Source organism: Onychostruthus taczanowskii, unplaced genomic scaffold (genome assembly GCF_017590055.1).
Source record: "Onychostruthus taczanowskii isolate IOZ18803 unplaced genomic scaffold, ASM1759005v1 scaffold20, whole genome shotgun sequence".
NCBI lineage: Eukaryota > Metazoa > Chordata > Aves > Passeriformes > Passeridae > Onychostruthus > Onychostruthus taczanowskii.
The window spans coordinates 15,101,942-15,128,767 of NW_024499240.1; the positions used below are offsets into that span (position 1 = coordinate 15,101,942).

The 26,826-nt window shown below is 39.0% G+C and overlaps 1 protein-coding gene across 2 annotated transcripts in view; it reads left to right on the forward strand.

Moving 5' to 3' along the window:
• COL5A2 (collagen type V alpha 2 chain) overlaps nt 1–22,512 on the forward strand; it is a 98,048-nt gene extending 75,536 nt beyond the window's left edge. For both annotated transcript variants that reach the window (XM_041403455.1, XM_041403456.1), the window contains exons 25-54: nt 93–191; nt 849–902; nt 1,344–1,442; nt 1,538–1,591; nt 1,690–1,743; nt 2,232–2,285; nt 2,853–2,906; nt 3,237–3,281; nt 3,706–3,804; nt 4,567–4,674; nt 4,799–4,852; nt 6,393–6,446; nt 6,568–6,621; nt 7,655–7,708; nt 8,471–8,578; nt 8,687–8,740; nt 8,942–8,995; nt 10,066–10,227; nt 10,328–10,435; nt 11,520–11,627; nt 11,776–11,829; nt 12,157–12,264; nt 12,367–12,420; nt 13,690–13,797; nt 14,660–14,713; nt 15,421–15,528; nt 16,763–17,054; nt 17,811–17,998; nt 19,828–20,052; nt 20,873–22,512. In XM_041403455.1, coding sequence (XP_041259389.1) covers nt 93–191; nt 849–902; nt 1,344–1,442; nt 1,538–1,591; nt 1,690–1,743; nt 2,232–2,285; nt 2,853–2,906; nt 3,237–3,281; nt 3,706–3,804; nt 4,567–4,674; nt 4,799–4,852; nt 6,393–6,446; nt 6,568–6,621; nt 7,655–7,708; nt 8,471–8,578; nt 8,687–8,740; nt 8,942–8,995; nt 10,066–10,227; nt 10,328–10,435; nt 11,520–11,627; nt 11,776–11,829; nt 12,157–12,264; nt 12,367–12,420; nt 13,690–13,797; nt 14,660–14,713; nt 15,421–15,528; nt 16,763–17,054; nt 17,811–17,998; nt 19,828–20,052; nt 20,873–21,019 — 2,868 coding nt within the window. In that variant the 3' untranslated portion in view covers nt 21,020–22,512. The remainder of the gene's footprint in view (nt 1–92; nt 192–848; nt 903–1,343; nt 1,443–1,537; nt 1,592–1,689; nt 1,744–2,231; nt 2,286–2,852; nt 2,907–3,236; nt 3,282–3,705; nt 3,805–4,566; nt 4,675–4,798; nt 4,853–6,392; nt 6,447–6,567; nt 6,622–7,654; nt 7,709–8,470; nt 8,579–8,686; nt 8,741–8,941; nt 8,996–10,065; nt 10,228–10,327; nt 10,436–11,519; nt 11,628–11,775; nt 11,830–12,156; nt 12,265–12,366; nt 12,421–13,689; nt 13,798–14,659; nt 14,714–15,420; nt 15,529–16,762; nt 17,055–17,810; nt 17,999–19,827; nt 20,053–20,872) is intronic.
• Nucleotides 22,513–26,826: the final 4,314 nt, after the last annotated feature.

Below are 26,826 nucleotides of genomic sequence, written 5' to 3' on the forward strand. Positions count from 1 at the left end.
CTAGGTCCTCAATAGAAGATACTGGTTTTATTTCACCTGCTCCTGCTGTCACTGTTCTGGTATTAACTAGTAGCTCACTGGTGTCTTTCTAGGGAGCCCAAGGAGAACGTGGTCCAGCAGGATCTTCTGGACCTAAAGGAGGTCAGGGAGATCCTGGACGTCCTGGTGAGCCTGGCCTTCCAGGTGCAAGGGTAAGGGACTGAGAGCAGTACCCTATAAACCGTGGTACCTTTCATTTTTCCAAGGCAGCAGTGAATGTTGGGGAATTCAGAAGCTGTTTTGCAGGGGCAGACTGGTTTCAGTGGAGCTGAAGGCCAAAAGACCTGTCTTTACTTCCTGCTGATGGTGGGAAGCACAGATTTTGTCTTAGCAAAAGGAGAAATAGCCCTGATTGAGAACAGCTGATGCAAATGAAGGCATGTGTTTGTAAAGCACAGTTGCCACAGGTAACATGGATTGAAGGCCAACCTTCATTGACTTGGTTATTGATAACATAGACGATTGAGTGGTACATATCACCTAGAGATTTTTTTTTCAGGGAAATTATTGGAGGACAATTCAAAATATCAGAAAATGGGGATAAAGAGAGCAGTAAAATGTGATATAGATCATGGCAGAAATAAAGATGAGCCTGTGAGAAGCTCAAGAGGTGTAAAGCAAGAAAGAAAAGGAAGAAGAAAAATCAAAGATAGTGAGGGATGAAACTGTAAAATGACTACAAGGATGAAGACATTTAACATGGAGAACTTTGTGCTACAGCAGTAATCAGGCATTTCTTTGGGATTTTTTAATGTTTCTTGATTGTTATAGAATTATAGACTTAACACCAATACTATTTCTGCTTTTAGGGTTTGACAGGAAATCCAGGTGTTCAAGGCCCTGAAGGAAAGCTTGGCCCCTTGGTAAGTGACAAAAATTAGTCTTTTCAGTTAATGTCACAATAATTCAAAGGTCCCACCTAACTGAAATTGCTTTTATTAACTTGAGTTTTCTTTCTTTATTAAAGCTCATCTTCTCTTTTGATAGTTCACTTTACATTCCTAACTTCAAAATTGCTGCTGCATCATTGTTAAATGTCTGAACTAAATATTTTCCTAGTTGTTGCTTTAAGGACACAATAAATTATTTGTACATGTTTCAGTTCTAATAATTGCATAGCATTTGGTTAAATCCAGCAGTGTGGCTATCGTTACATCTTCTGTAAAGACATTTTGACTGATAAGTGAAGCCCAAGCCAGGTTAATGTTATTTTCTTTGTATATACAAGCATTTTCTTGGGATTAATAAATTCATATGAATAAATATATTTAGACTTTAATGTGGAAAATGCTTTATCTCTGCAGGGTGCTCCTGGGGAAGATGGACGTCCAGGTCCAGCAGGTTCCATAGGAATCAGAGGTCAGCCAGGCAGCATGGGCCTTCCTGGGCCAAAGGGTAGTAGTGTGAGTATGGCAATCCCTTTTTGACTTGAACCATTTCTGTATATTTTATGGGTGAAAAATATCTAAACCTGGTCATTTTTATTTCTGCAATTTAGGGTGATCCTGGAAAGCCTGGAGAAGCAGGCAATGCAGGAGTCCCAGGACAGAGAGTGAGTGTGGCTGCTATTTGCAGTGATTATGGAAAATGGTGCTTTTCTGTTATGTGTGTTCATTACACAAGATTTCTTCCCCTGTCATTTTAATGTAGGGAGCCCCTGGTAAAGATGGTGAAGTTGGCCCTTCTGGTCCTGTTGGCCCACCAGTAAGTCAGTTTTTACCTCTCTGCCTGCCTGGTATTCTATCCACTCACTCCTCTTTTGGCCTCTATTATCAACCTTCATGCCAGTTGCTGATTCCAAGCAAAAAATTCCAAAAACATTTAAAGAAAAATTGTCCTAGAAAAATTTCTAGCTTTGTATTAAAATATATATAGTATTAATCTAATTCCTTTTTCTAACCATTACAAAAAATTATGCAAGGAGTAAAAAATTATTGTAGTTAATTTTGCCATCTTTCTTGGTTTTAATGGAACTGAGTGTTTTCCTGTTACCAAAGAACCTTTAGGGGAAGGATTTTAAAGGAATGATACACTGTTATTACTTCTTTTATATAGGCCATCTTGTCCTGGGATAAGTAAAAAAGTCTAGCAAATAAATATCTAATTAAACATATGCATAGTCAGAGAAAAGAAAAAATTGTGGAGCCTGCTTATATTCCTGTTCTGTTTACTTATTACTTCCTTTTGTGTAGGGTCTGGCAGGAGAAAGAGGAGAACAAGGCCCTCCAGGTCCTACAGGGTTTCAGGTATGTGCATTCATTTTTATTTTTTTTTAATTAAAAATAAACAGCCATGTCTTTATCAACTTAAATTGGAGAAATTCAATCAAGTGATGCATAATATAACTTCAGAACTAAGGCAAGGATGTTCAGAATAATTAATGATCCATAACTTTCATATCAGCTGTGCACTAAACCAAACTGGCAAAGGCTTATTAAACACCAGCTCTGTATCTCTTGAGAGGACCTTTGATGTCAATCAGTTTTACTTTGAAGATTTTCCAAAAATGTTCCAAATGTGTAGCAAAATAATTGTCTTAATAATGAAGTATTAATTAAATCAATATCTGTTTATAGAGAAATTTACTTTTAGGGCTGAGATGTCCTGCAAATTTTAAGGAAGGGCTGCCATCTCATTTAGAGAGGGGGAAACACTTTGGTTCAATATTCATTTAACTCTTTCCCTTGGGGACCTCTTGAGAGTGTGTTCTTGTTCTGAGTGTACTGCAACATTCATGATCTTGGTGTCCTAGTTAAGTCTGGATTTACATAACTTTCTATCATGTTAGTGACCATTTTATTTACTTTTTGCAGGGCTTGCCTGGGCCACCAGGTCCTCCAGGTGAGGGAGGAAAGCCAGGTGATCAGGTAATGTATGTGTAACATAACATTAAAAAGAACACAATTTATAAAGTAGTTTTATGTTTTCTTCTTTAATTGAATTTCCCACTCTGTTTCAAAATACTTACTGACTGATGTAGTCTGCAGGCTGTCTAAAAACTGCTTTGGCATAAAATAATTGCGATAATCTGTGTTCTTGGACAGAGCTGGACTATCACCTCTTGTCATTGACAGATAGGATTTAGAACTGGCCATCTACATTCACAGTACTTTGGAAATAAAAATGTTTGTCTCTAATTTCCATAACTATAAAGTTATGAATAATGATTTCATTCTAATGGTGAATTTTGTTCTTAGGGTGTGCCTGGAGATCCTGGAGCTGTTGGTCCATTGGGCCCCAGGGTAAGTGTTTTCTTTCAGAGTTTAAATATTCATAACAGTTCCCTGAGGTTAGAAATTGGTGCGTAACATGGACTTTAACAGCTAAAGTCAGTATTTGACCTTTTTCCCCACCAACAAAATGGGCATAAATATGGATATGTTTTAAGATAGTTTCTGTAAAATCTACCATCTTTAATAATTTTGTAGCTTCTGAAGTGGTGTTGAGTACTAGCTGCTAAATTATTTGGTTTATGCTGTGAAATAAGAGTTTTTAGTTTGCCGAGCAACATATTTCCTCCACCTCTAACAGCAAAAGCATAAAGCTATTTTTTATTTAATCAGTTCTCCTAGAATTTGTTCACAGGCTCTACTGCGCTTATGGTGTATTTAGGATACCAGAATTCTATCCTGCCTTGTAAATAAATTATAATCTTCCATTTTGTAGGGAGAACGTGGCAATCCAGGGGAAAGGGGAGAACCAGGTGCCTCAGGAATCCAGGGTGAAAAGGGTATGGCTGGAGGTCATGGTCCTGATGGCCCAAAGGTAAACTAAGTAGAGATTTGCATTGCTGCAGTGATGTGATGTGTAATTCTGCTCATTTGAGTGAACATAAGAGAGAGATTTTATATTATAAATATGAAAGGCATCTCTGTTGTATAAGGAAGGATACACAATTCTGATTATAACAATATTAAAAACTTGTAACATACTTAAATGTTGAGAATTCACAGTAGAATTGGGCAAAACCATTTTCTGACTTGCAGAAAACCTTCTAGCAATGTTGTAAGAGCCATGCCAGTTTACACAAAGACACTTGGCAGGGCTGAGCAGTTAAAAGAAAATGCTGAAAGCTTCATGCCTGCATGCATGCACCTGCTGTGGGTGTGACCAGGCCAGCAAAGTCAGGTCAAGCAGGGAGTGCCTCTAGTTTTGTGAGACCTGTAATAGACATAAGCATCTCTGCCCCTGGAAACTTCTAGCTGTACCTAGCTTCTATACTAAATCTGTGTGACATCAAGGTCAAGGCAGAATGATTCTCAAGCTTCTCTTTTTGGCTGTTTTCATCTCCAGTATGCACTGATTAAATATTAATGTATTTGGAAGAACTACGGTATTACAGTTGAACTTCCTGAGTAACACGATGGGAAAAGAAAAGTATTTGGATGTAAATAAAGTCCAAATTTCAGATAAAATTATTACTTAAAACTGTACCCCAGAGACTTCAACACAGGCACAACATGTTCTGCAGCCTGGAGACAAAGATGCTTCCCAGATGAATAGGCAACAACTTGTTTTTTGTTCCAGGGAAGCCCAGGCCCTAGTGGGACACCTGGAGATCCAGGACCACCAGGCCTTCAGGGCATGCCTGGAGAGAGAGGGATTGCTGGCACACCTGGCCCTAAGGGTGATAGAGTAAGTGTGTTTATTGCTGTCCTCCTGAGTAGCATGACCTGTCCCTTAACTCTGCAGTTATTCCAAGGTATGACCTGCTCAGCATTCAGTGCCATAACTGGGACTTTCTGGGTGTTTTCCATAGGGTGGCGTAGGTGAGAAAGGTGCTGAAGGTACAGCTGGCAACGATGGGGCAAGAGTAAGTAAATCTGTCCTTCTCTTTAGACCTACTGTTCACACACAGTTTGTTTACTGTGCTAGGGCACTCAGCTTGTGGAGTTAAACACTATGCAGTGTTATCATGGTATGTAATGCTTTTACAGTCATTGCCTCACCCTCCAAATGTTCAAGTTTTTCAAGACTGCCGTGCAAAAAGTTTTGGGGTGTCTGTATTCCAAGCCCCTGTTTGGTATCATCAGTAATGCAGGTTAAGAGCTCAGTGGAAAGGATTCACAGTTGATGTGGGATTCGTCTGAGTTGACTATGGTAAAAAATATGAACAAATGAACAGGCAGAGATGAATAGGCAAAAAGCAAACCTTCCAGCTCTCAGTCTTGGACTAAGACTCCTCCTCCTTGTCTCCATTGAGTTGCCCACAATCTGTCCTAAATTTCACAGGTGAAAATTCCTGTAAATGTACTAAGCTTCACATAAGCAGTAAGTTGCTGGTGCTTCTAGAAAGTTTTGAATCTCCATTGCATTAATAAAATCTTTGGTCTGCTCAAGATGTGTTCAAGACACATTGCACATACTCTGCTGCACAGACCAACTGTCCAACAATCTCAATTGCACTGGGTTTTCTTTGTATGCACTGACCATTTTTCCTTCCCAGATGTTATTTGAGTTACTTTTTACATGAATTGAGAATATATCTGAAATTCTTGGGTTTTACAAACCAGTTGGAGTACTCACTGCTAAGCATTTGGAAATCTGAGGTACAGTGAAAATACAAGGATCCTGTCCTAGACTACATTTATTGTTAAAGAGGAAACATTTTTTTGAAAAACCCTACTATATAGAAGCTCTAATAAAGTTATTATCTGTGAGCTGGAATTGGTTATCTAAATCAAACATTAACCAAAGATACAGAGCTGTACTTATTCATTGTAAGGGATGTTTAGAGCTTATGGGAGTTAATGAACAGGTGAAGTAATGGTGGGCTAAAGGATCATTATGTGGAGTTGGTGGGTTTGGATAGAGAGTTTGCAACCTATTTGCCTGCCTTATGAAGAGATAAGGGACATTTTTGAGTAGTTTGTGAAATCTAAATGAATCTGCAGAAAAAATGATGGATACTTAAAAAATAATTTTAAAAGTATAAAAGAAAGAGAGCTCTGTGCAAGTGGGGAAAAATTACTTGATTCCTTTTTGTGAGAGTAAAATAAAGCTGCGGCTTTTGGTTTTTTATATCATTGGCCTTATTCATGATACTGCATAGACCAGATGATGAACTTAGAGAAGAAAGAGAGAATGAAGGAAAGCAGATCTTTTGTGGGGAGTTTGGTTATTGGGAGAGGAAATGCAAGTCAATTTTAGATAAAGATGATAAAATAAGTTTCCAGAGACAAAGTAAAGAATTCAAAGGAACAGAAAGGGTAAATAGGTAATATATGAGGAAAAAGCGAAATATAATAGGAATAAAAAAGGATAAAGGGAAAAAGGTAACATATGAGAAGTTATAAACTTTATTTTTGAAGCATCACTTTTCTAACTTCCTTTTATCTTAATTTGTTCAAAAGGGTCTCCCTGGTCCAATAGGCCCAATGGGTCCAGCAGGTCCCACTGGTGAGAAGGTAAACAGATGTTTATTCCTTTCCCTACTGAAGTTTCTAAATATTATCAGACTTTATTAGTATTTTAATGACCAAACAAGTTAGTTACTTGGGAAATAAAATTATTTCATTTTATTTTAAGGGTGAACCAGGTCCTCGAGGGCTAGTTGGTCCTCCTGGTTCTCGTGGAAACCCTGTGAGTAAACATGCTTTTTTTTTTTTTTCTTTTGTCTGGTATAAGTTAATAATACCTAATGCTGATCCAAACTCCAAGCATTTTTTTTATTTGCTGATAAATTTTCTCCTTTTTCTTTCCCTTTCTCTGTAGCCAAGAGTGAAGTACTGACTTGTTGCTGTGCACTTGCAAAAGTATTACCAGATTTTCTTCCTGTGACTTACACTTGTTTTAGGGCAAACTTTAGAGAGTCACCCTCACTTACCTCACTCCTGAAACGATGCCACCACTTGTAATTGTGTCAATGCTTTTAAAAGCTTGCCCCTAGCAGATACCACTGCACATAAACAAATATTTAACGGGCAAAGCGCAGAGGTAATGCTTAGTTCATCCAGTTATGTAACTCTTGTCATCTTCCATCTATTAGTGATTTGAAGTATTTTAAGGGTTGACTTCAATTAGGGAATTAGAGGCTCAGCCCTTCTAGATCCTTCATACTGCTTGAAATTGATTATGTCCCTGTCATAAATCAGAACACTCTTATTTCCAGTATAACTTGGAGCAGCTTCCACCCTTTTAGGGAGTGCTGGAGTTGGCAACCTCCAGCTACTTCTTTTCCAAGCAAATGTTGAGTGGAAAGCTCAGTCAAAGCCTGTTGTGACCTTATAGAAGAGTACATCTTTGAACTACTGTGTTTTTTCCCCACTGTGATTGGAGTGGTAGGTTGAATGAAGTGTGTGCTCTTTAGCCCTCCCTGGAAGGGGTGGGTTGTGACCAGAATTTCTCCTAATGCTGTTTTAATACTCACCTGTGCTTTCCATCTGTGAATTCTGAAAGCTTAATATAGTCTTGAACACATAGCTGCTTTTAACATCGTAGCTAACATCCTTTATTTTATGATTACAAGATCATTTGATTCTGATTAATAGAGCAAAAGTATAGTGACACTTACAACAGTAAAGAGTTAACATCCTTTCTGATATATTGAGCTGGAACTGATAATATCTATAGAATGATATTTTTTAAATACAGTTATTTCAATTTTTCTGCCCAGGGTTCCCGAGGAGAAAATGGCCCAACTGGTGCTGTTGGTTTTGCTGGTCCCCCGGTATGTGTTTTGGAACACTAACGAGTTTCCTTTCCTCATGCTCTGACACACTTCATTTCCTTCATTATGAATAATATTGTGGTGTTCTGGATTGGGAATCACATTTTTGCTGCAAAAAGAGCTGTTTCTTTCTCTCATCAGTATATCAAGTGAAGGAAAGAGCCAATAAGCATCCTGGACAGTTGAAAAGTGGTTTTCTTGTTAAGATTATGTAATTGTTCACCAGATCTCATATTTTCATTAGTATGTTATGTTGCTCCTCTGAGATTAAAATGGGGGAAGTTAAAATGTGTCTACTGAAGGTAGCAAAGATTTGTGCCATGAGTAGTGAAGGCTGGAATGAGGTGATGGACCAGATGGACTGGAATACCCTCAGCTTTCCCACAGCCTAAATATCCTGTTTCAGGATCCCTTTCACGGTCTTGCACCTGCTTCCCTTGATGGGAAAAAAAGCCTAGAAAAGGCAATGTTTGTTTTGTAGCAGCTGAGGAAAATAGAAAATCTAAAGAGAAGAAAATTGTGAGCTAGATAAGTAAAATATTTAAAATGGAAATACTGGCTTCAGAGAATGTTTAGAAAATGTCATGTGTGGTCTTCTAATGACCGTGCTGAATCATTAAACAAATACAGTGTTTCCTGGACTGATTTTTACCCCTGGTATTTTCATTTTTACCCTTTTAAAAGTTCTCTACAGAATTATTTTGTTAGGAAAGATTTGGTGTTGCCTGCCCTGATGTTTCTTCTAAATAATTTTTCTTATAGGGCCCTGATGGTCAGCCTGGTGTGAAAGGTGAACCTGGAGAACCTGGACAGAAAGGAGATGCTGGATCTCCAGGACCACAGGGTCTTTCTGGGTCTCATGGTCCCCCAGTAAGTACAAATAAAATCCTCTCAGAACCAGTGACATAGGCTGATCTTGGTAATTTAAAAAAGTTCTGGGTGCTCACTATCATCCCTCTCTTTCTCCTTTCCTTTTAGGGCCCTCCAGGTGTTCCTGGTCTGAAAGGTGGTAGAGGAACTCAGGGTCCACCTGTAAGTAGATATTATGTGTGGAGACCTGACTGCAGATAATCTAATACAGAAGTTTTATGTAATGTGTGTATTATTCCTTATCTCAGCTTGTTTTTTCAGTATGTAAATATAATTTGCCCACTAATTCAGCCAAGAACATTTGAGGTAACTAGTGCTGTGTTTCTTTTGATAAAGATGGCATTAAAAAGGAGCTTTTTTTAGGGTGCTACTGGATTTCCGGGATCTGCTGGAAGAGTGGGGCCCCCAGGACCTACTGTAAGTTGGTTATCATTTTCCTAGTGGGTATGTTTTATAAAATGGTCACCAAGAATCTGAAGGTTAAATAAAGAAAGAAAGGTGAACCAGTGTTTATGGCCTGATGCTATTGAAGAGAACAGTTTATCAGCACTCACTTCTGTGACTGATTGTTTGCGTCATTAAATAAAGCTCATTAGTCTTCAGCTTGGTCCAATTCCTGATACTGGTCCAAACCTTTCCATTGGGTTAATTAATCTTTCAAATTGCTGCTCAAATTGCTTCAACGACTTGATTGCTTGGAGGAATAAAAAAATTCCAATTTATATTTTCCTCTATATTTTACTTTTTGTCCTTTTAGTGGTGATTGAAATTACAACAGTTTTTGGAAAAGAAAGAGCCTCTGCTGGGTTCTCTCATTGGTGGAGTTGGTTATAAGTTCCATTAAAATAAACTCAAACCCTCAAACACAAAATCTGTTTAAACATTTTCAGCACTATAAAAAAATACTAGCTGTTGATCAAGTTGAGACTTGACCTCCACACAGAGAACTGTGTCATGCTTCATATGCCTGTTAATGTTATGATGAAAAAAACAACTTGCAGTCATTGTAAGGTTATCAAATGTGAAGTTTATGGAAAACTTAATACACACGTGGAGTATTTTACAAGTATTTGAGAAATGAACAAAGGTCTGTTGAAACACTAATTTGTACCATGGAAATGAAAAGTTTGGATATGAACTTTAGCTTGGTGGTGTTAGAAAGAATGGGCAAGGGTGAGTTTTCTAGCAGTGGTTATATACATGAGGTGAAAGAAAAAACCCAAAAAAGAGAGAAATAAAAAAAAGTGTCTTTTAAATGAGTGAGTTTGGAATTGAAAACTGGGGGGAGGAGATGGATGGAACTTGGACATTGTTTGACATTTATTTAATTTCATTTATTTGATCATAAAAGAGATGATAGCTTTTAGCTCATTCACATATGTTAGCCTCAGAGCATGCATTTATAGTTAATTGAAACACAGTCCTTAGAATTTTATTGTCCTGGTCAGAAAAGGGTACAATGTAATGAGGTGTTTTCATTTTTTTAGGGAGCCCCAGGGCCTGCTGGGCCTATTGGTGAACCAGGAAAAGAAGGTCCCCCAGGTCTTCGTGGTGATCCTGGTTCTCATGGCCGTGTGGGAGATCGAGGGCCAACTGGGCCTCCTGGTGGCCCTGGGGACAAGGGTGACCCGGGGGATGATGGGCAGCCGGTACGTCCCTTGATTGTCCCTCCACCAGCTCCAGGCTCACTCTCTTTGTTTGTTACTGCTGACATAACAGTGACATTGCTTTCTCCTCTGTGGATTTCAGGGCCCAGATGGCCCCCCTGGCCCAGCAGGAACTACTGGTCAGAGAGGAATTGTTGGAATGCCAGGACAGCGAGGGGAGAGAGGCATGCCTGGGCTGCCAGGGCCTGCAGTAAGTGACCACCAGGCCATGTGCCACCGGCCTGGGAATTTCTGTGTGGGATTTGCAGTGTAGTGCTCCTTAGCATGAGGAGAAAGTTGGAAAACTCCAGTTGCAGGAGTGAATAGAGAAAGATAGTAAAGAACTTAATATTTTGTAAATGCATGAGGTTTACTTCCTTTTTGTTTCTGCCATAATGGAAAGTCTGAACCTGAATTAAGAGTAAGTGAATAATAGCATTAAGGCTTTTGTCTAAAATTTACAGAACGACTAGGTTGTAAGACACCTTAAAGATCATTGAGTCCAACCCATGCCCTAATACCTCGACTAAACCATGGCACTGAGTGTCACATCCAGTCTTTTTTAAACACATCCAGGGATGATGATTCCACCACCTCCCCGGGAAGGCCATTCCAGAACTTTATGACTCTTTCCATGCTCCTATTTGACTTAATACTTGATCCCTGAAAAAAACAACCTCACACTCATTTATCTACCCAAAGGTTTCTTGAATGTGAGTAAAAACTCTGCAAGCACTGTTTCATAAATTGTGAACTACAGCCTTCCTAATTGCCACTTGAGCTCTCTTTGCATTTTTGCATTCATGTAGGATTTATAGATATTTGTTGGATAGCCTCATGATCCAGTACATCAAGCAATTAAAAAGTATTAAATCCATTAGTAAAAGGATTGATATGAAGGATCTGTCATTACCACTGGATCCATGAAGTCACTTTATAGCTAAAGTTGGCCAGAAATTTTTCTAGGCTAACAAGGTTTCTTGGTGTTGAGACAGAAAAGTCATGTTAATTATTTCAAACTTCATTATATTTTTCTGAAATCTAAACCACCATACCTATTGCAGATAATGACATCAGACTTACTGATTTATCAGTAACTTCTTAAAAATACAAAGTATATTAAATACATATTCAAGTTATGTAAGAACATTTTCTTTAAATATCAGGGGTTTTTTCATTCACAAATGTAGATGATATTTCAGTCTGACAGTAGTAGTTTGGCAGGCAGCAGGTTTTTAGTGCTTTCTTTGTTTTGTGATTAAAATTTTTATATGATATTTGTCATCTTTTTTTAGGGGACTCCAGGAAAGCAAGGTCCCACAGGGCCACCTGGTGACAAAGGTCCCCCAGGACCTATTGGCCAGTCAGGTGCCACTGGGCCTGTAGGTGAAGCTGGTCCAGAAGTAAGTATTACAGCATTGTAGCATGCAAAAAAAAACATGGTCATTCTCCTTGACTTGAAGTCAGAGGTGGAGAACAGCTTTATAATTCTTCTAGAAATGCAGGATTACAGAGTTAATCAATAGCTCTATTTTTATTCTGTAACTCCAGGGACCTGCTGGTAATGATGGTACTCCTGGACGAGATGGAGCTGTTGGAGAACGTGTAAGAATATATGCTTTTCTTAATTTTCTTCTGCAAATCCCCATTTTATTCTTGACTTATTGTAGATTTTCTTTTCATTCAGTTAACCTGGATGGAGAGCTTGTTCTGAAAGTGTATCCCAGCTTTGAATATAGTACTTCTCAAAGCTGAGGATGCCTGGCTAAGAGGCTAAGAACATCTGCTGCCACAAACTCAGACTTGAGTTCTTGCAGCAGGAATATCTTTGTAGGTTGCAATTGCTCAAAAATAGACTGGCAGTGCTACAGTTTTGTTACATTGGTCTAGACCAATCCTCTTCAGATAAACAGTTGAAATTCTGCTTTGCAGGGTGATCGTGGTGAACCTGGCCCTGCAGGCTTACCAGGTTCTCCAGGAGGTCCAGGAACTCCTGGTCCTGTTGGCCCTCCAGGAGATGCAGGTCAAAGAGGTGAAACTGTAAGTGATGCTTTTTAAAAAAATACTTAGTTTATCAAAAACTTATATTGTGTATGGTGTTCATGCATTGCCTCACATTTTTTCCGTATGCAATCTTTGTAGGGTTCTCGAGGTCCCATGGGTCCCCCAGGCCGTGCAGGAAAGAGAGGTTTGCCTGTAAGTTGCCCATGGTCACTGTGGTTTTGTCTAAGATACCACTGAGGAAAGTGTGTGAGGAATTCAGCCCAAATGAGAATGCCAAGCAAGGCTTCACCTTGTGTTCTGGCTGCAAGTGGGTGCAGGTAGTTCTGAGCTGCAAAGCTGCACAGATTTGGATATTTGTATTTGGATACTCCAGTAGTGCTTTGGAAGCCTCTTTATTTGGAGCATATTGCTGTCTGGATAATGGTAGGACCTGAGCTGGCAAATGGCTGGAGTCTGGTCTAAATAAGGGGTAGGGAAATGAATACTTAGCAAAAAGGGATGTTTTTAGATAAAAATGGCAGAAATACAACAAAATCACCTGTTCCCATTAAAAGGCCTAAATTCAACTCATGATCTTCCAGCTTCAGTCTGAAAAGGAAAATAAACAAAACTCCTCTTTTTTTATGTTACATAAGTCTTTTACAATCCAAGCCTGGAACAGAAAATTAATTGCAAACTTGGGAAATTCAAAACAATGTTATCCTGTCCCTAAGCAGATGTCATTTGAGAGACAGTAAAGTTTATTGAGTAGTTAGTGATAATGATGCCATAGATAAACTATTTGGAATCTGGCATTGAGAAATTTAGCATGTAATTTGGGCTGAGAAATATGGAATTGAAAACAGCAGCCACGTTTTGCAATGATACTTGAATTAGTGTAAGAAGTCTGCAATTATCAAAACTAACAATGAAATTGTGACAGTAATGGGAACAAGGTGTTTGTGCTGCCAGGATGTTGTTGTCTGTAGTTAGGGAATGTAACTTCCATTGTACTTTAATCCTAATGAAGGTGAAAGAAGTTGTGAGAAGTAAAGATGCAGCCTGGAGGATTTCATACTGAAAATAGGCTTTATCATAATGAGTCTGTGAGAGATCCTTAATATTTCAATCTCATTAAAAAAAATCATCTGCCATATACAGTAAGAAATACATTAATATTAAAAAAAATGGTTTTCTAAATTATTTGTCATTAGTACAGTTCCATGGGTTTTTTACTGTATTATGTAGCTAAGTAAAGTAAATTTGCTGCATCTGTATTTAAGCACAGCACAGTTTTCTGTAATTATTTACTTATTCTTTGGTAAAAAATTAAGTTTCTTGGAGCTGCCTCAACATCATAATCTTTCTGGCTTTAAAAGGGAAGGAGCTCTGAGTGCAGTGTCTAAAATTAAATGAGGGAGTTTTGAGGTTGGAGTTTTTTTCCCAGTTCAGAATTTTACATTTCGTCATTGATATTTACAGGGTCCCCAAGGACCTCGTGGTGACAAAGGTGACAATGGAGATCGAGGTGATAGGGGCCAGAAGGGACACAGGGGTTTCACTGGACTTCAAGGCCTTCCTGGCCCTCCTGTAAGTTGTTCTGCTTTTACTATAATTTTATTTGCTTGGTACTTAAATGGTATATCAGGAACATAGTTATTTAAAGTGGAAAAAAAGCAAATTAGTTATTTTTTCCCCACAAGATGTTTGAGTGGCCTGGTGTCTGTACTTGCTAATATTTTTAATGCAATTTTAAAATACTTTTGTCTGATGAGGTAAACCTGTTGTTGCAAGATGTGTGTTCTATTCTTGTTCTCTTTGCAAGGCAAATCCCTTACAGCTAATGACCTGTCAGCACAAGATGGTCACAAAAGCTGGTAGTTTGAGATAAGCAGTTTAGAGTGAAAAATGCTTTTTGGCAGTTTTTGAATTCATTAGAGTCAACAAATCCAGTGCAAAATCCATCCCAAAAGGACTGTGAGAGCATCTTCTGCTAATATTTTCAAGAACTTTGTGATTTTCTTGTCAATTGAATGGAAATATCATGGAAAACTTTTTTGTTTTTTTGTTTGGGTGTATTTTTTTTTTTAAATTTAACATTTGTTCACTGGTGCTGTGAAAACGTTGGAAGTTTCAATGCACAGGAACAGCAGCAACAAAAAGTCTGACACCCAAATTACCTTTTCACTTGGTGACAGTGCTATCATTTACTCTTTTGTAAGCCACTCTGGTTCTAAATACCTTGAAACCAGGGCTTTTCTAGAGAAACAGCTTTACAGCCAAGCACCAGTAAATTTTATTAGTTACTAAGGGATTAGATAAAGGTACCACCCATTATTTATGTACTTTTTAATCCTGTTCATACCAAATTGTGTGTATCACACACTAATACCTTAAAACTAAAGCAATATGCTGTAAATAGCACAATGATATGATAATTTCTTCTGTTTAGGGTCCAATTGGTGAACAGGGCAGCCCTGGCATTCCAGGCCCATTTGGTCCACGGGTGAGTATAACTTTTAAGGTTTTTCTTGTTTGGGGTTTATGATTTTTTTTCTTACTCAGATGTCTATTTCTGCATCACTTGTATTTCAATGACTTTTATTGACCTTGATATCATGTGGTCATTACCCTAATATCTTTTGCTGAGACATCACCTTGTTTAATATAATAAAGCTTTGTCATGAGTGCAGTTTTTTTGTAGATAAAAATGTTGGCTCAGAATGACTACAGGGTTGCAGTCTCTTTTTACAAACACTTTTGCTGCAGCTGATACAAAGCCATGCATGTGGCAGCTCTGCCACTCATCCCCCATGTGTGTCATTAACCCAAAAACAAAGGAGAAATACTGTCCCTTGGGAACATCCAAGGGAGGTATCTACATCTACCTCTGAGCCTGTGTCTGAGGGTGTACAGAAGCTACTGCAGTCTGTACAGCATCTGGAATCTGGAACTGATCCCAACTAAATGGTTAAGGAAGAAGATAGACAGTGAGACAAGTTATATTATCTGAGATGATTCAGTTGAGAAGAGCAGCTTTTAAACTGCATTCTTACTTTTACAGAAGAAGAAAAGAGGTGATTTTAAAAAGTTTGGTAATAGGCACAAGTAATCAGATTGCTTCCTGACAAGATATTTCTTATAATGGGCTGTTTTGTAAAACTTTGTTATTAAATGCTAAAAGACATTCCATCTGTCTCCTATATTTTCTAGGGTCCTCCAGGTCCAGTTGGTCCTTCTGGAAAAGATGGAAGTCCTGGTCCACTCGGGCCAATTGGGCCTCCTGGTGTTAGAGGGACTGTGGGAGAAGCTGGACCTGAGGTAAATTGATGGTAATATGGGGGAAAAGGTTATCTTCAAATAATCAGATTCTTTTTTATAGTCCATCACATTATTTTCTTGAACATCTATGAGCTCAAGACAAATGATAAAATGTGGTAGTTTCTCCAACAAACATCCTGGATAACTGTATGGAAAGGGTTAATTTCTTACTCATTTTCATCTTCTGAAGCTGGGATGACCCCAGCCTCATCCACCTGTGCTCTCCTTAGGCTGACCTGGATGTAGTTCTGCAGGTGGCTTACTGGATCCTGCAGGATCTGTGGTCCAACACGGCTGTTTGGCCACTTGGGCCCTAAACCCTCAGGCCCAAGCACAGGCCAGCAGTGGCTCAAAGCCGGCAGTCCCAGAGAGTGAGCACAGCCACCTGCCTGACTGGCAGCACCCTCCTCCCCTGTGCCATGTGTTAGGGAGGTCCTTCACTCCAAATAAACTGCCCAAACTGTAACACTGAGCCCAGCTGGCCTTCATGCTGGGCCGAGTTCTGAAGTAATGACTCTCAAAGGAAAGGCCAGTTCTGATCGACCACCTGGTGCAGCAGAGCATCAAAATTCACCTGGAGGTGCATTATGGACTTTGTGTTGCCAGAGAAGGGCTGGCAGGGTGAGATATGCTTATTAACAGACATCTTCTCATGTGTCCTGGTTCATGGTGACAGAAGGACCTCCCAACCCACAATTTGGAAGAATTTACTTAGTCAGGAAAACACCTGCTCTTCCTAGTAAGGATGATGTAGATTCTGTCCCACAGAAAGACCGGAGTTCTGTGGCCAGAGAGCTCAGCACTCCACTGGATAAATATGAATATGTTTCTAGTGCCAAATTTTCCATCCAGGAAAATGATTCTGAGGCAACTTATGGAAAGCAGGAATTTTAAGAAATAAAGTTATTAGGAAGGGATCTGAACAAGGAGGGACAGGTTTAACAAAGAGAATGAGGGCATTCCTTGGAGACTTTTTCCAGCTACTAATTTTAAAATCAGAAGTAAGAAAAAGTCAAGCAAGGCATTAAGGGAGTCAAAGAGGACATGAACAGAGTGAATAATACCTCACATGCAGATTTTGAAAGGTGAATTCTTTATATCTGAATTTTTCCCTGTGCTTTAGAGTGACTGGCCCCAGAGTTTTGGGGGTTTTTTTTTGGTGGCAGACTTTGCTATCATTTGGCATAATAATTACTCTACTGGACCTCTGTTGCCTTTTTGTTTTGAACCTTAGGGCCCACCAGGTGAGCCTGGTCCTCCTGGCCCTCCAGGGCCTCCAGGCCACCTCACCGCTGCCATTGGTGACATCATGGGACACTACGATGATGCCATGGCCGATCCACTACCAGAGTTCACTGAAGATGAAGCAGCCCCTGATGACCACAATAAAACAGACCCAGGAGTCCACGCCACGCTGAAGTCCCTGAGCAGCCAGATCGAGACCATGCGCAGCCCCGATGGCTCCAAGAAGCACCCAGCACGGACCTGTGATGACCTGAAGCTGTGCCACCCCTCCAAGAGGAGCGGTGAGTGTTCACACCTCTGTTCTGGGCCCTCTGAGGCTGCCTCATGTCCAGCATGGCCTTGGGCACTGCTTTGCACTGCTGCAACATAATTGTGCTTATGTCTTCCCAGTTGTTTCAAAAATCTTTGCGTGGGGGTTCCAGTCGTCGGTTTTTCTGTGTCTGGATTGAAGGCATTGAGACAGTAGTTCATGTTTGGACTCAAGTGTTTATTATTTCTTATCAGTAAAACAGTCTCACTACTGTGAGTTTGGCAGCTCTTCATTAGAAGGCACAAAATGGCTAACAATCTCTTGTTACAAGGTCTTTTAATACTAAGCTATCCAATTAAGAAGTGACGCCTAGATTATTTTCCCTTTTAACCAATATCTGATCCCAAAGAGCCTGCAATGTGAACTTTTCTGCCTAATTACAAAATGCCACCCAAACCCATGAAGAAGAAGGAAGAAGAAGCATGAAGAAGAAACCCAGGACAACATCCTGTGCCCTCCATCTTGCTTCCATCCACAACATACAAAAAATTCCAAAACCTAAGTTTCTCACCAAGTGATACACGTACACTACTCTTTATAACCTATTTTACACTTTTGTTGATTCTAGTCTATCTTGAAGCCTAGAAAACTTTCTCCATGAATGAGGGTCAAAGTCAGTGCTCCCCTGGGGGTCAGGACACCCCAGAGCAGACAGAAATATATTCCTGGTGCCCTGGGTTTCCACATCTTTGTAATATAACAGAGTCACGTTTTATGTTCTTTGTAGGTGAATATTGGATTGATCCTAACCAAGGATGTGTTGAAGATGCTATAAAAGTGTACTGCAACATGGAAACTGGGGAGACCTGCATTTCTGCCAATCCATCCACTGTGCCCCGCAAAACGTGGTGGGCCAGCAAGTCCTCTGACTTAAAGCCTATTTGGTATGGCCTTGATATGAACAGGGGATCACAGGTAAATAAATACAGTCACTCCTAAGAATTGGCTTTTGTGAAGCTTGTTGCCTTGTGGTTTTGAACGTCATCTGCTGCTCTGAGCAGGTTCTGCTACAGTCACAACATTATAGTTGGTGATTGACTGGCTTATAGCCAATTGATTGTTAGTATTGTATAATAAAGACAGGAAGTAAGTAGGAAAAAGCTGAATGCAAGTGCATCTAATGCAGGATTGGCTAAAGCAGACCACTGCTGGACAAAAACATCAGCTTCTCTATCAGTCTTTTTCTAAATCTCTGTTTTGTCCTTAAACAACTGTACTTCTACCCTGATACATAATCCAGATCCCTGCTGTTTTAACTGAATTCTAATCTTCCCTTCAGTTTCAGAAAACTCTATACTGCTAAAAATTACAAAACTTACTTTATAAATTTGTTTTTGAATGAAAGTATATTGCTATCATATGATCAGGTTGATCCATGATGAATCCATTAGTCCCTAGGCAGATAAAATTTCACTCACCTTTCTGCTGGGTTTTTCCTCTATGGTAACTTCTAAGATTGGGTTTAATGATCCTGACAAATAAAAAAAGTTTACCTTTTGTGAAGTATATAATTTATTAACTAGTTTTTGCCATTTTTATTCCAAGTTTATCAAAACCACAGAGAATATCTTCAAATGTTATTTCATAGAGTGTTATTATCTTTAAATTCAGTATTTGGTGTGTGAAAAATAATGCTTGCTATCAACTGGATTACTGAAAACAGTTCAGAACTTTAACAGCTGAGAACAGATGTGATATTGATTGCTTTTTGGAGATGCTTTCATTTATTACTAAATTCAGGAAGTCTTGCCATGACCCAACACATCCCAGTTGATGTTTAGATGCCTGCAGAGCTACACAGAGGGGTTTGTAAGGCATCTACTCTTTGGAGGAATAAATTATCTTCAGGAATACTAAAAAAGAGTGTTTCAATATTCTTGAAACACTTGTCAGAGCCATCTAATAGTCAAGTGCACTCCTTATGGATTCTAAATAATAAATGTGTCCAAGATTACTAAACAGAGGTACCACACTTTATACATTATGACAGTACCAATGAATAAGATGTTCTCTTCACTGGTTTCAGTGAAATGTATAAACTTTTAGTCATTCTTGACTGTTGTTTTATGTGTTGCAATGATTCATAAAACATGAATAAAATGGAACCTGCATGAACAAGGTAAAAAAAAAAAAAGTCAGTAATTTTAGAATTTGTCTTGTAGAAAAATTGCTTTTTTTTTATAGAAACACTGACACTTTGTGAAACATTTGTCAAACTCGTGTGCAAATCAATTAGTTTATAAGGCCCATATGAAAACTTTGTTTGTTTATAAGGCCCATATAGTCAAACTTTGTTCTGCTTCTAAATACAATACAAACCCTACAGAAAGCAAGTTAATAAATTTGCATTATATCAGGTGCATTGTAAAAGAGTTTTCTGTGCTTGATGTTTCTACCTGCTTCAAGGTTGCTCTGATGCATTATTTCATATGTGATGCATTATTTCATATTATTTCAGAAGTGAGGCAGAATTCATTCCAAAGCTTGGCATATCTGTGGAGGCCAAACTTCCTCTGACTTGTGCAGTTGCAGAGAATTATGTTCAAAATTCTCCCTGCTACAGAATGTCTAAGTTTTTTTGTCCTGAACTGGCAGTAAATTAAAAAAGAAACCACCCTTAGATTTTATGTAATAGGGCTCCTCCTAGTCATGTCTGAAAGATGACAATAATGGCAGATGTTTCTAAATTCACCAACTCCTAATTTCAGTGTCCTGTTAATTGATCTATTTCTTTATCTCCAAAGTTTGTGTACGGGGATACAGCTGTCACTCAGATGACATTCCTGCGCCTCCTGTCCAAGGAAGCTTCTCAGAACATCACCTACCTTTGCAAAAACAGTGTTGGCTACATGGATGACCAGACGAAGAACTTGAAGAAAGCTGTGATTCTGAAAGGGGCCAATGACCTGGAGATCAAGGCAGAGGGAAACAGCCGCTTCAGATACACTGTTCTGCATGACAGCTGCTCTGTAAGTTTGGGGGTTTTGCCCAAAAGGACTTTTGTACCTTTTCCCTTCTCTCTTGATTTAGAAAAAAAACCACCCACACAAGGAAGTAATTAAAGTTCTGCAGGATTTTTGTAATGAATTGTGGACATAACTGATCAAACAGGGATTTTGCTATAATTCTAGCTTCACATAATAAAAGTCTGCACTATTTAGTGGCTATACGCATATTCCTTCTTAACGAGCATTCTGAAATACATATCTCTGCATTTTGCATTTCCCAGTACTTGTTTAGCTCTGAGTGGAATCACACAAACTGGTAAACTTTTGTCTGCCAGATGGTCAAGATTATTGCAGCAATACTGAGGAGGAAACTTACTGGTACTATGTCTGAGCTGGAAAGGAAAACTCTCCCTAAAAGTTCATGGTGGGCACAGAAACCCGCAAGTAGTAGATTTTTCATGTTCAAGAGCAGTTTCAGCCAAGACCAACATACTGGCAAATATTTCTAAATCTAGTTTTGCACCTGAAAAAAGTTAAGTACTCTCTGTGCTTTAAAGTAAGCCCACAATTATGGGTGAAGGCACATATTATGAACATGTAGAGAAAAATTTCATAGCATAAGAGAAAAATCAGCCCTGATGTGTCAGTCTGATAGATCTGATCTGCTCATTAGAGACATTTCATAATAACCCAGGTGTAGTGCAGACAGTATTGCTCAGGGTGTTACTCAGCAAAGATGCAGTGACACCCCCCTGAACAATCAGACAACTGACTCACCAGCTGCACTTCAGGCTGGTTTTGACATGAGCCCTGGCCTAATTTTTAATTTTTTTCCCCCCAGAAACGTAATGGGAACGTGGGCAAGACTGTTTTTGAGTACAGAACGCAGAACGTGGCACGCTTACCGATCATCGATATTGCACCCGTGGACATTGGCAGTACCGACCAGGAATTTGGAATTGAAATTGGGCCAGTTTGCTTTGTGTAAGAGCAAGGGGGGAGTATAACACACTACCCAGCAACAGCAGCAATTAAACATGAACTTAGACTGATTGAAGTTAATCCTGAGACTCTTGAAGTAATGGCTGATATTGGATCAGCATTGTATATACAGCTCTTTCTAAATGCCCGGCCTCCTTTTGAATATTTATTTTGCTTACAAACCTTCTGTTTTCAATGATTGAAACCAACTGTTTGGTACAATTTTAAGAGGATTGATGCAACCTCCTAAAAGTAATATGAATCCTTTTCCTCAGTTTTTTTTCAAATTATTTTGACATTTCCAGGTATTCAAAATAGATAGATTTAATGTGGAACTATGTAAAAGCTCTAATGATTATTTCTTTTGCTTTGATGTTACTGAATAACAGAAAAGTAGAGCACTTTTGTAAACTGTTGGCTGTATTTCAATCCTACCTGCTCCCTCTACCCCAATTTGTGTTCCTGTGGTTGCCATTCACAGAAATCTATGTCTTTTGTAGAAGAAAATCTCTTCCGACAAGACCATCTTAATTTGGCATTGTTTTTCTTGCACTTTTCTATGTAAGTCTGCTCAGAAGAGTGATCCATAGCCATGGTTAATTTATCAAGTAAAAACATTACTGGGGTAAATACGAGTTTTCAGTAGGGGTGTCCCATATCTTAACTTTTAAGGCTAGATTTCACTTCTCACAATGTATCTGTGTAATTCCATTAAATTATCCTTAATCTTCAGAATATGTCTTAAACCCAATACTTGTTGATTTTCCAGTATTAGCCCATCTAAGAAGCCATTACGTATCAAATTATACAGGTGTCTTATATATGGTGCCAATTTCTGTGTGTTGCAGACCATTCACATGTATACCAGACCAATTGCTAATAAAGAAAGTTTAGAAATTCCTTGGTTTTAGCTGACATCCAGACGTGCATCACCAGTAATTTGACTTGCTGGCCTTGAGTTGTCAAGGCAGGAAAGTTCCATCATTTCTTAGCATGAGCTACCTCATCTCTGGAAGTTGGGATGCAATTAATATTCCTGGTTTTCTTTTAGGTATTAAAAGGTGCTATGCTTCTGTTGTTATTTCAAGATAGGAGAAAGGCAGGGCAAAAAAAAAAACAAAAACAACAAAGTGATGGTGCTAAATGACTCTCTAGAAGGCTGATGAAATAAAGATGCCTACTGTCAATGTCATGTTCAGAGCTTAGCTGTTAGGATTACAGTGTTTGAGAGAACAATGTTACAGTGCATTTATTTGTTGGTCATTCAGTATATAGAATGTTTTGTACCTCCAACATGCTTTATTTTGTAAAGCATGTGGGTACAAACTTACTTAGGTTTTTTTGTTTCTTTACTGCATCTGTGCTCTCCACGGGTTTTTTTTGTTTGTTCCTTAAAAAATAAATAAATAAACAGCTGGGGCTCTCCCTAAAGAAAGTCATGCACATAGCTTTATTCATGTATCTTTGCAAAGCATTTAATTAAATACATGCTTCTCGCTATGTAAGTGGTTTCCTTTTTGTAAAACTCCTTCCAGTGTGTTCATTCCATATCAGTTCATTCCCAGGAAATTAAAAATAGAAGTACTTAATTGTTGTTTGGTTGATGTTTGCATAAATCATTTGCAAGGCATTATGAAATATTTTGAAGACAGGAGTATTTGTGAAGTATCTTCTGTGTCAGTTTTATGAAGGAAATCAGCAGGCCTAGAATATCTACATAAATAATATTGTTTGAGACTCCAGAGAGAATTTTTATTCAAGATTGAAATGTGATTTGGCCAATTCCTAGTGACAATGGGAGTTAACACTGAGAGGAGACAGTTTCTGGACAAGACATAAAGTTGCACTTATAGTGAAGCAGGCAAGAACTTCCCTTTCCCCCTTCTGAAGGGGCAGTGCCTTTGCAGGTTTCTAGATTGCCCAAATGAGGTGAGGGCTGGGAAGTTGACAGGTTCATGCTGATGTTATCTGTTTGCTTTTACTGCCCATGCAGGAATTTTATGATTTCTTTCTTACTGGCATGAAATAATTTCTTTAAATATGTGACTCATGGGTTAACTTACCATACTGACTCCTAGAGAACTTTTAGATAATGTTAATTTCAAGCTGCAGTGTAGAGGCTTGCTGCAGTATGTTCAAGCAGAGGAGGCTGTGGTCATATCTCTACAGCACATTTATCCAGATGCACAAAATAAATAACATTTGGAGGATAGGTTTATGTTTGTAATTAGTTTTAATCTCTAATTTTAATCAAGTATTACAATCCATGTTTGGTATAAGTAGTTTGTAAGGTTGTTGAAGGAGAAGATTATTTGATTATGAAAAATACCTTTTCTTTTCTTTTCAAGTGTCTCTTTGCATCTCTATCTCCGTATGAAGTGTGCAGTATTTCCCCAGCCAGGTGCTTTGAACACTGAACAAGAGCTGTAACTAGAGAGCCATCTGAGGTAATATTCTGTAAAAACCAGGGCTGGAGAAGCACTAAAGGCAAATCTGCTCTGAAGTGCAAGCTCTCAGGTAGTTAACTGAGGAGTCTGTGCAAGTGGTTGCTTTTCTCTTGACTCTGTTTAGAGCATACATAGATACTGCAACTCTTTCCCTGTTTCTGCATTCCTCAAAGTACTGTAGAATGATATTAGGAAGGAGAAAACAAAAAAAGTGTGAGTGGGGCGGGCATTTTCTTGTCCAGGAAAATGGCATAGCCTCATGTAATACAGCTTTAATTTCATGAATGAGCTAATAATTTTTAGTTTATGAAGCAGCATGAAGTTCTGCCTTAGTGACAAATAGCTTCAAAAATGGTAGAAAAAAGGTACTTCAGAGTTATTAAAATAATATAGAGTGATTACAATAATACAGTATCAGACACTGCATTTAAATCAAATTTGAGTTACAAGAGTTGGTTCTGTTTTTCTTAACTAACCTGTCCTCAGGGAGAAACAAATCCCAGGACTGCCAGCATTGACAGAAACCTCTTGGTTTCCTAAAAGCAGTAGTGCAATATTTCTTTGGCAACCATTCATTAAAAACTCATCTAGAAACTAAATTCCCAGACTCCTTCCCTGCCTTCTGCTAGCTTCCTTGTGGCTATGATAAATAACCAGCTTGAAGTTTTCAGCACTAAAAATGTTCTGGAGAGCACCAGCAGTACCATGCAGTAAAAGAAGGTACCAAGCAACACAGAAATCTAAGAAAGAAAATGTCATGGCATTACAGCTAGAAACAGCACAGCCAAATCCCACAAAACAGCAAGAAAATGGAAGATTTTTCTTTGCAAAGGCAAGTGAAGAGTCTAAAGACAGTTTAAGAGCAAAAAGAACTGTTTTTCTTATTGTTATAGAATAAAAGCCCCTGTGGCTTTCTTTTATCTCCTATAACTGCCTGAGACTGAGCATAGTAACTGAGCTGGTAAACTTAACTCAGATAATTGATAGATATTTTAATTACTTTTTCAGGAAATGCAGGCTATGCTGAAGGTCTAATGCTCACTGGGCAGTTTTTCTCACTGAGAGAGGATTCCAGAAAGAGTAAAACAATTGCCAAAGGAAAAGAAAAACTAAATGGAAATGTAGAAAAGCTAATGAAGGAAAAAAGATTCCCTGCAAGTATGCAAATACCACAGAGATAACAAGGTAAAAATTAGATCAATAGATGGGTTCAAAAATCATGACAAAAGGTAAAACTAAATCAGGAGTTCAATAGCTGAAATAGAAATGCCTTAGAAGCTGTAGACCTATGGACAAATTTTATTGTGAATTTGCTGCTCATTCCTGTGAGGCAATTACTGGACAATATCTTCAGGATCAGTAAAAGAGAAAAAAGCAGTTTTTGCTTTTTCTAAAAGCCAGAAGAGAAAGGGCACAATATGAGAGCCAATGGCCTGAGCAGAGTGGTGCAAATATTAAAACTGAGAAGTTTTATGGTATTGCACAACACCAGAGAGCTTGACTGCTGATCTCTCTACTGTGCTCTTGGCATTACATGTTTTATCCTTTGCTGGGAGAAGGTCTGGAAAAGTACACAGGTATCAGGCAACACTACTTCGAGCAGGATGATAAAGAGCCCATTTTTAACTCCCTCCCCCATGTTTATTTTGTGCTCATTCTCATTTCCTTGCGGGTTGAGTTAGAAGCCATTTTTCTATAAGCTCTGGCTTAAGTTTTGTTGTGTTCTCAGTATCAGAGAGTGGTGCGCTACCAAATGTTTCTACTGCAAAATTAGTAATTTGTTCCTTGATTGAGATACTACTGTCCATCCTCCAGAAAAGGCTGCAGCCTTATTCAGGAATGTTTGTGCAGAGAAAAAGAAAAAAACAACCAAGCAAATTCACATCTGCCAAAGCATCACAGAACTGATTTCTGGCCTCGGTCAACTGAGTGAAAAGCATCTGATACAGAGCCAAACAAGTATAACAAAAGAACATAACTACAATTCAGGAAATTGGGTGAAATATTTCTGCATGTTTGGTATGGTATGATCTTCCCTGCCACAAAGGAACATGACAATGACAGAAGATGCTGATGACTGCAGGAGCCATCACTGTAATTCAGGAGTCTCCTCCCTCTGAGGAACAAGCTGTGTGATTCCACACAAAAATCAGAGAAAGTCTGAACATTTCCTTCTGCCATATTGCTGGGGTTTAACCCAGCCCCCAAACACCAGACAGGCACTTGCCTATTCCTCACCCCTTCAGTGGGGCAGAGAGGAGAATTGGGGGGTTAAAAAGTTTAGAAAATACAAGATTAATTGGATGACAGAAGATGAAAAGAAAATAATGATAATAACAAAAGAATTCAAACATAAAAAACAATTGCATAGAATGCAGTTGCTCACCCCCCAGTGACCTATAACCAGCCAGCTCCTGAGAAGTGGCCCCTGGCCAGCTTCCACCACAGATTTATGTGTGAGGATGACTCCACATGGTCTGGAATGTCCCTTGGACCAGCTGAGATCAGCTGTCCTGGCTGTCACCTCCCAGCTCCCTGTGCTCCCTGTGCCCTGCTGGCAGGGCAGTGTAAGAAGCTGACAAGGCCTCAATGTAAGCGCTGCTCACTTTGCAGCAAGATTGTCATCCCAAATCCCAAGGCAGTACTGGGATGAAAATTTAACTTTGTTGCAGCTGACATATACCAGGTCAACCATTTCCTGCTAGGAGTTTGATCCCTGCTCTACAGATGCACCCAAAATGAAGAGTGAACAGACTTTTCCAGGTACCTTGAAGAAAACAAATACAGTGAACAACTTTATTTGTTGAATTGATGTTATAACAAATGGAGTGAAACTGAAATGCAAGTTGCAATAGGAATATTGACAAAAACCCACAGAAAGCACATCTCCAGTGCATCTAGGAGTGACCTTTCATTGACTGCTTCTCAGTGGATGTGGACTCAACACTCAATGACAAAACTTAAATTTTAATCTAGTCCATGGCTAAGGGATGTACTGAAAGAAGTGAAAGTTTGGATAAGGATAGATTTGCCAGATAAGACTTCAGGGTTAAAAATAAAAAAAAAAAAAAAAAAAGAAAAAAAGAAGAAAAGATGATCAGTGGCTTTCTCAGGAGTCAGCTCAAGCCAGAGGGGCTGCTGTGATGGGGAGGCAGCAGGGTGGGTTACAGTCAGTCTTTCTAGACAACGCTCTAGGGTGGAGCTATTGTGGGATGAAGAGCAGTTGGGAAGACAAGACTCGCCAGGATTTTGTTCTGGTGGACTTCACCCTCCTGGAACAGCAATCCCTCAGTGTAGTGTGAGCTAGTTTTTGCTTCCTCCCAATAAACAGGTAGGCAAAAACATAGATAGTGTCTCTTCATCTCCC